Source organism: Rattus norvegicus, chromosome 5 (genome assembly GCF_021556685.1).
Source record: "Rattus norvegicus strain SHRSP/BbbUtx chromosome 5, alternate assembly SHRSP_T2T, whole genome shotgun sequence".
Classification (NCBI taxonomy): domain Eukaryota; kingdom Metazoa; phylum Chordata; class Mammalia; order Rodentia; family Muridae; genus Rattus; species Rattus norvegicus.
In genome coordinates this window covers 138064593-138072965 of record NC_141538.1, presented here as the reverse complement: position 1 = coordinate 138072965, position 8373 = coordinate 138064593, and the positions used below count along the sequence as shown (strand labels likewise).

At 52.5% G+C, this 8373-nt stretch overlaps 1 protein-coding gene across 3 annotated transcripts; it reads left to right on the top strand.

The window, feature by feature from the left end:
* The first annotated feature begins 1332 nt into the window (after positions 1-1332).
* Positions 1333-6028, top strand: NEWGENE_1311937 (transmembrane protein 125). 3 transcript variants are annotated; one of them, NM_001433465.1, is given in 5 exon segments: positions 1333-1384; positions 2152-2388; positions 2791-2924; positions 3551-3713; positions 3942-6028. In NM_001433465.1, a coding segment is annotated over 1 exon segment (651 nt). In that variant the 5' UTR covers positions 1333-1384; positions 2152-2388; positions 2791-2924; positions 3551-3713; positions 3942-4080; the 3' UTR covers positions 4732-6028.
* Positions 6029-8373: the final 2345 nt, after the last annotated feature.

Genomic DNA, 8373 nt, shown 5'->3' with positions numbered 1-8373 from the left:
AAGTTGTCTTCGGGCGGGGGGGGGGGGGGGGAGCTGGCCAGAGCTGTACTCCCCCTGTAAAGTCGCAGCCACACACGAAAATGGCTGCCGGGTACTCAATGTGTAGCTAATTTGAACTGAGATACAGTTTGTATGTATAAGACTTTCGAAGAGCTCATTAATACCTTCTAGAATAAGCTATATTTTAGAATATATATATATATATATATATATATATATATATATCCTAAAGAGGAGAGAGAGAGAGAGAGAGAGAGAGAGAGAGAGAGTGTTTTGCAGCTCTGGGGATTGAACCATGTGCTGAGTGACCACTGGGCTATGTCTCCAGCCCAGCAAACACACTCATTTTAATGTGTTAGTTTTCCTGTTCTTTTGAAGCAGGCTATTAGAAAGGCTTAAGTTACATAAGTAAGAGGGGCTCCCAGAAACTGAAGTGGTAATCAGGGAGCCTGTCTGGGTCTGACCTAGGCCCTCTACACGTCCATTATAGCTGTCTAGCTCAGTGCTCTCATAGGACTCCTAACCATGGGAGTGGGGCTGTCTATCTCTGACTCTTCTGCCCGCTCTCGGGACCCTTTTCCTCCTACTGGGTTACCTCATCCAGCCTTGATATGAGGACTTGACCTTATAACTTGTTATACCATGTTCTTTTGAGATCCCTGGGAGGCCTGCTCTTTTTTTCCTTTAAGAGAAATGAGGGAGGAAGGGATGTGGGGAGGGGGAGTCTCTGAGAGGAGGGGGAGGGGAAACTGCAGTTGAATTTGGATGTAATACTGTGAGAGAAGAGTAAAAGTACAAAACTAAGCTGTAATGCATGCATACAGACCATGTGAGGCTCCCAGTCTTCTGCACAGAACAAAACAAAGAGGAAGCCAGACCAGGCTCTGTTATTTTATGAACTGCTCTTGGGAAGATTGCCTGGATCTCATTTTGTTGTTTTGGTTTGTTGTTGATGCTGCTGCTGCTGCTGCTGCTGTTGTTGTTGTTGTTTTAATACACATCAAAAGGAGAGTGAAGAACATACTAACATATACTTTGCAGAAGGGGTAGGACAGAAGATGTGGGACAGCCTACACACCCTCCAGCCAGTCACCCTCTGCCCACTTGGGGCATGGTGTCTAAGAACTAGATTTGCGGATTAGAAGCAGAGCCCTGAACTATATCCCCGCTCCACTTTGGAACACCCCTGTGGACACCCAGCATTGTCCAAATGCATCCCTGAGGCACTCGAGGACCACGCAGCCTGGTTTCATCCCAAATGCTCAAAGGTCAGAACAGTCACAGCCGTCAGTTCACACGTCTATTTAGCCAGCCACTCAACAAACATTTACCGATTACCTTGCACCATACCCGCTACCGAGTGCTGGCTGCTGAGACCATGGTGGTTAGTAAACTGTCGCTATCCCTGAATTGGAATGGCTGGGGAATACACAGCTGGGTCGGGAGTGGAAGCTAACTAACTTTGGGGGGGGAACATGGAGAAAGCACAGGCCGTGAGTGCAGTCGAATCAACTGGATCGGATGGGGCATCTTGGCTCAATGAGTTGGCCAGACTCAGGCAGAGAGAGGCCTGGGGCAGGTGGAGGACAGTCTGGCTGAACGGCAAGGGTTTCCTTTCCCTTGTCAAGGGATGTGAAATGTATCCAAGTAGTGCTTGCTTGGGAGCTCCAGATGTCTACCAGAAAGCCTCTACCAACCCACGGGGCAGGCTAACCCTGCCACCCACTTGAAGCCTCCAGGAAGATAAACAAAGGGCTTGGGGGCTAGGGGGAGCCTAAGATGGAGGGGAGCTAGGTTTGGGCTATGGCTGACGCTGGGCGCTGGGGCTGAGGGTTTTTGAGGGGCTAGACGTCAACACTGGGACTGAGGGTACAGTGAGATTTAGACCCAAAGGCCAGAATCAGCTGGAATGAGGAGTTGGAGCTGAGGCTTCAGAGAGCCTCCCGCTGGCTCTCCTCCTGCCTCAGCCTCTCAGGGTGCAAAGATTACAGGCCTGGGCTGTAATTACGTGCAGGCTTGGCTGTGGATCTTCGGGGAGGGGCTGAAGGTAGAATGAGGTTGGAGTTGGGGGGTGGCGTGGTAGGACTCAGACTTGGGCAGAGGGACAGCATTCTTTCCTCCTGCTGACCCAATCTGCATACTGTCTTTCAGACCTAACAGCAGCGGCCAGAAGCCCCTCCCTTCCCAGGAATGTCTCAGCCCCAGCCGGGCCACGTCAGCCAATTGGCTCAGGCCCTGCCCTGGAAACAGCACCTGTTAATCCCCCCTCCTTCCAGCTCACCTGGGTGCAGGTTAGGCAGGTGAAGCGTCTCCCCGGAAACAGACCTAGAGCGCCCCACCTGCTAGGTCCTGCCTGCTCAAATCGGATTCAGCACAGCCAAGCTTCCCGTGAGTGCCCCACACGCCCCACCCCCACCTTTTTTCACCGGTTCTACTACCGGGAACCTCCAACCACGTTGGGGTCGCTCCCCAATAGACGGTGCCAGCACCTTCAGACAGTCCTGAGGAATGCTGGGACAGACTCCGCCCACGGCCCCTCCCTCATCACCCGTGGGGGCGTGAGCACCTACCCCACCCACCTTGCCTGCCGGGCAGCCTCTGCAAAGGACAGTTGGAGTAAAAATTCGGTCTCAGCAGTGTGCTTGCTCCATGTGGGTTCTGATTCACCCAGAGTCTCTCTGACTCAAAAAGTATGTTTTGAGCCCCTTTGCCCCATGGGAAGTCTGAGAGGAAGATGTTAGATGACTTCTCCCACTCCTCAGAATAAACTTCTCTGTCCTCCCCTTTCAGATAAATCCTCTAAGAAGTGAGCTGGTGCTTCCCAAGCCCCCCCTGGACTCGCAGCTGACACCTACAGGATCGGCCTCTACTGCTGCAGGAAGTTGAGTTCCTTGCCAGCAGTGCTAGCTTTATTTTTACCTGGTGTGAGTCATGCTGCCTGTCCATAGGGAACAGGTTAAAGGAGTAACACTGTTAGATCCCTCCCCTTATTCCCACGGTGGGAAGGACTAGGCTGCGGTTCAAATCCTGAGTCCTCCTTTTGCTGCCTTGGAGAACACGTGGAGTCGTAGAGCAGGGGGGATGGATCAGTGGAGAGCAGGCAGGTTCAGAATGGGAGCTGAGGACAGGACTGGACAGAGATGTGTTTAGAGGCGAGAGGCAGACCCTCGGGCCGTGGACTGGCAACAGCAGAAGGCCTTGAGGAGCCCCCGGAGTGGGCCGAGAGGGTGGCAATAGCATCTTGAGAAAGGAACACAGGAGGAACAGGTTTAGGGTAAGATGAGGAATTTGGGTTGGGCCCTGTTGCATCATAGATGACTTTGGCCCAGGAGGAAGATCAGCCCTGGAAAGAGAGACTTGGAGCGTGCATCTTTTTTTTTTTTTTTTTTTTTTTTTTTTGCCTGACAGAGATAGGGTGGGACTAGAGGAAGAAGGGTTAGGGGTCAGGTACTGACCCACAGAGAAGGAAGGATACAGCCCTATGAGAGAAGGGGCAGGGTCAGCCTGCTGGTTCCAGAGGGGTTAAGTCAGCAGCCTCCCTTCCCCATAGCTTCCCCCACCCTAGGACTCAGCGATGACAGCTGAGGCCATGTGAGTCTGGTCCTGAATGAGGCTTTATCTCTGACGGTTTGTCCCATCATCCACTGTGGCACCACCAGCTTCTTCCGACAGCTTGGATGGACCAGGCAACTGAGACAGCCCGAGCAAGAGAGGTCAGGAGCTGGGCAAGGGGATTCTCTGACGGGGAGGGAAGCTCTGAGGTGGAGGGAACAATGTTGGGGTCAGGGGAGGTGCTTTCCCAAGGTATAGTGCTGGGGTTGCAGCTTTCAGGAGCAGGTCCTGAGAAACCTGGGGAAGATTCTTGGGCCCTTCCCTAAGACTCCTGGATGAGACTGTGAGGGCCAGACAGGTGGGAGATAACATGCAATCCTATCCTGCAGGTGAGGGTAACCATAACCTGGACTGAGAGGAGGAGACTGGACCTCTAGCTGCCCACCAGGTGATGGAGTCACAGGGACATGATAAACACCCTCTGAACCTTGGCATTGATCCTTTATCCTGACCCTGCCTGACCAAGCCATGTCCCAACAAGCCTCAGTGGGCAGGGGGCTGCCCCCGGATGTGCTGGCAGAGCAGGTGGAACTATGGTGGTCCCAGCAGCCCCGGCGCTCCTTGCTCTGTTTCTCCGTGGCCGTGGTCCTTGTGGCTGGCTGTGGGGCAGGCGGCGTGGCACTGCTGTCCTCTACCAGCAGCCGATCCGGTGAATGGCGACTAGCAGTGGGCACTGTGCTCTGCCTGCTGGCCCTGATGGTTCTGGTGAAGCAGCTGATGAGCTCTGCCGTGCAGGATATGAACTGCATACGCCAGGCCCAGCATGTGGCCTTGCTACGCAGCGGTGGAGGGGCCGACGCTGTTGTAGTGTTGCTCAGTGGCCTTGTGCTGCTGGTCACTGGCCTGACCCTGGCTGGCCTGGCTGCTGCCCCTGCCCCAGCACGGCCACTGGCTGCCATGCTGTCTGTGGGCATTACCTTGGCTTCCTTGGGCTCAGTCTTGCTGCTGGGTTTGCTACTGTACCAGGTGGGTGTGAGTGGACACTGCCCCCGGATCTGTACAGAGGCGTTCTCCACCCGAAATGGCCACGCTGATAACGGCAGCATCTTTAGCATCTCGGGACAGTTGTCTTCTGGCCAGCGTCATGAGACCACCTCCAGCATTGCCAGCCTCATCTGACAGAGAGGGAGCCCTTCTTCCCATGGCCTGCCTCAGTATCCTCCAGAACTTGTGGTGGATATGCACAGGTGCATGCATATATGTGTGTCCCCCTGCCATGGCATTGCAGGATATGTGATTGGGAGCTCATGTGCACCCACATATCCATCCCATGAGCAGGTGAGTGATACCTCCTTAGGGCTGTTTGTATCTGTGGACTGCCTTGCCCTCTGCCTGGTTCTGGGGTCTCTAGGCGTTACTCATCTGGGATCTCTGAAGACTTGACCCGTATTTCCAAGACCCTACAACTCCAGCCTTGCCCTGTGACATCGTCAAGGATCTCCACAGAGGTGACTGTCGCCTATCCCCAACCACACCAGTGATCACTCTTCAGAAAGTGACTCTTGGCAAAACTGAGGGAAATGGCTTCCTGATGAGATGGACCTGGATGGGGAAGCACCTTTGAGCTTGTAACCTAGCAGCCAGGGCCAGTGAGAGGCCACTCCTGCCTCAGTTTCTTAGAACAGTGTTGCTATCGAGTCTTAGGGTTAAATGCCTCTTGTGTGAGGTGATTGGGCCCCTGGAAAATGTTCAATTAAATGGTGACTGTATATAGTGAGAAAGAAAGAAATTATGGGGAAAAGATGTCTGTAGTTGTTGTGTTCCCCATGGCATCTCACCTCAGAGACCCTCACGCCCCACCCCCATGGCCTACTCATCCCAGGCCATAGAGCCACGGTATCTTCAGCCAGACTTGGGGTTTCTCTTCTTATGAGAGAAGGGGGAAGGGTCAAGAGGAATGCACAGGTTTGGAAAGACAGTAGATTTCTGGTCCCAGAGAGATTGGGGAACCTAGTCCTTCACACGTGTTGACTTGCAGTTCAAGGGGAGATTTAACTGGCGACTGTGTCTCCAGAAACGTACCCCTGCCCTTACGTACGGTCTGCCTTCTGTGAAACAAGAACAGCCTGCCGTCCCTGTGGCCCTTGTACCAGTTGGCCTGCTTCTGGGTTCCAGGCACTGAGGAGGTGTGCCGGCCTCTCTGAGGCAGTACGTCACTTCCTGCTTGGAGTTGCCTGGGAAGGACTCTCCTTTTCCCTGTAGTTCTGTGTTTCCTTTCCAGGTGACAAGATCATAGGTTACTACTTTGGCCACTTCCTGCTTCCCAAGGTAGAGATTATCAGAAGACATCAGAGACTCAGAGAGGCACCTGTCTCCTAAAAGACGCTGATGCTGGAGAAACTTGGGGTAGTAAAATGGGTGCTAAAGGATTTACTAATAAACTCGCTTGGAAAATATTAAGTTACACAAACCTAAAGGAGCCTCCAGAGATGACTAAACACTGACCACGCTTGCTAGAAACTGTGAGAAAGAAAATTCTGTCTCACAGCTGACCTTTGGGCTGGCTGAGAAAGTTCCTGCTTAGTTTTTTCACTGGGATTGACCGCCAATTAGGCTCATTTCCATAATAAAAGGAGACCACCCTGATTCACACTTAGCCATTAGGACCATCCCCCTAACAAAAAACTCGCCTCCCCAGGGCAGCTCTAGTGGGCAGGGTGAGTCACGATCACCATTTACTCCCCACCTGCCATTAAGTCCCTGAGCGGTCCTCCTGAGAAGCGTACTTTGGCCTGTGGACAAAGGTGAACAGGAGAGAGCAGAGCTGCAGGCTCTGGTGAGGCAAAGTCATCAGAGAGGGCAAACATGTCTCCTGAAGAGATAGATGCTATGGCTGGGGGACAAGGGGAAGGGTCTGCCACCTGAGAGGAGGACAAGGTGGGCAGGGCCAGGAGAGGAGCACAGCACACACCCCAGAATGCCCGGAACAACAGAAACCCTGAGTGTCCCATGGAGCTTCCTCCCTCTGCACATTCAAAATGGGATCACTGCTGTCTCTCTCGGCGGTTCCTACATCTGGCCTGACCGTGCCTCTAGTTCCTCAGTACCTAAGTCTGAGGCCTCAGCGTGGTCCCACACAGTGGCTGGCTCCTTCACTGTCTCCTCTCCCAAGACCAATGATATCATCTCTGAGCCCCCACACAAGCACTGGCCTGATAACACACATCTTTATTCTTTAGAAGGGACACTCTTTGTCTTGGCCCTGAGTGTACAGCTGCCTTCCCACTGATTTTGTTCTTTTGTCTTCGAGACCAGTTGCCTGTCACAGACATACGTTCATGTCACAGAGTGATCATGGTAAAACTAAAATTAAAATCTAGCTTAAAATCTTTACCTTAAAATTTTCCCTAATGTCACATGGTCTCCTCTCAGCTCCGTGGACCAACCACACCAAATTTTCCACACATTTGTGGCACTCTCTCGCTCGTCCCTTTCTGTATCCTGTGTCCCATCCTTCTCATCCTTTAGAACCCCATTCTCTGGGGAGCTGCGTTCTCTAGGGAGTCTTTCCTGACCCCCTCCCCTTAACTTAGTGCCTTGCTCCTTTTTGGTGCCCAAGATACTCTTTGCTGCAGACTCTAACCCACAGGCCTTAATGTGTCTAAGGAGACTTGGTTGGGTGTAAGCTCCTCCCTGCAGCTTGTGTGTTTTGTTTTTGGTTGTCAAGGTATCTCTTGTTTCCAACAAAGACCTAGTGTGCTGCAGGTGCTTCTGTTGAGTGGCTGAAGCATTGTAACTTGGGCAGGTGACAATGTATATACAAGGGACAGCAGCGAGGACGGGAAATTAGGTTACTACACTGAGTTCTTTCCTCCTGAGGCCTTAACTCTCTCCCTGAGAAATCCTTACAAGAGACACAGCCCTAGACCAAGTCCTGGGGGACAAGGGGGCCACAGAACATCCTTCCACCTGGACAGAGTAAGCAAAGGGTCTCTTTTCCTTCTGGCCGAGACAATATTTCTTTTAAGACACTAAAGGAAATCAGAAACACAGAGGCTTAGAAGACAGGAAGGGGACACACAGCTTAGACCCTCACTGAGTATGTGGCAGTGGCTTAGGGCCCCAGGGAGGGATGTGAGGGAGAGAATACAGCATGGAGTCCAGATGACCCGCTCCCTCCCACTGTAGAAGCCGGACATCCACCCACCCGACCATACCTGAGTTAGGTAATGGAGTCATCTACCGCTCCCATCGCTATATGAGGCCTGCAGCCCACTGCCTTCTGCTGCCTTGCTGCAAACATTTCATTCAACGTCTGGTTCATAACACCAACAGCGGCCCACTAGCCTCTCTGTTCTCTCCAATGCTGTCCCTTCTTGAAAACACTTTCCCTTCATCTTCACCTCCCTTGTCTTTGGTTAAAACTCTGCAGCCCATTTTCACCCTCTGTCAGGTTCCTCTGCTCCTTAGCCACACATTTGCTCTCAGAAAAACCCGCCTCCACGGATGAGCCTACCCTCTGCCTCTGCCTCTGCCTCTGCCTCTGCCTCTGCCTCTGCCTCTGCTGCTCCTGCCCCCTACTGACCCAGTACTCTGCAGAGAACATTCCTTGGAGAAAATCTGCCTTGGATGCGCCACCCACCTCAGACTCTGCTGCTGACTCAGACCCTGCCACTGCACAAACAACACAGCAAGAGAATGTGAGAGGCATTCTCTCTTCCTCCCTTTTGAGAGCCTAGGGAGGAATTTAGACTTTGTCCTTAAGACACTGAAAAACATGAAGATCTTCATCCAGGGAGGTCTGTGGCTAAAGTTAGTTAG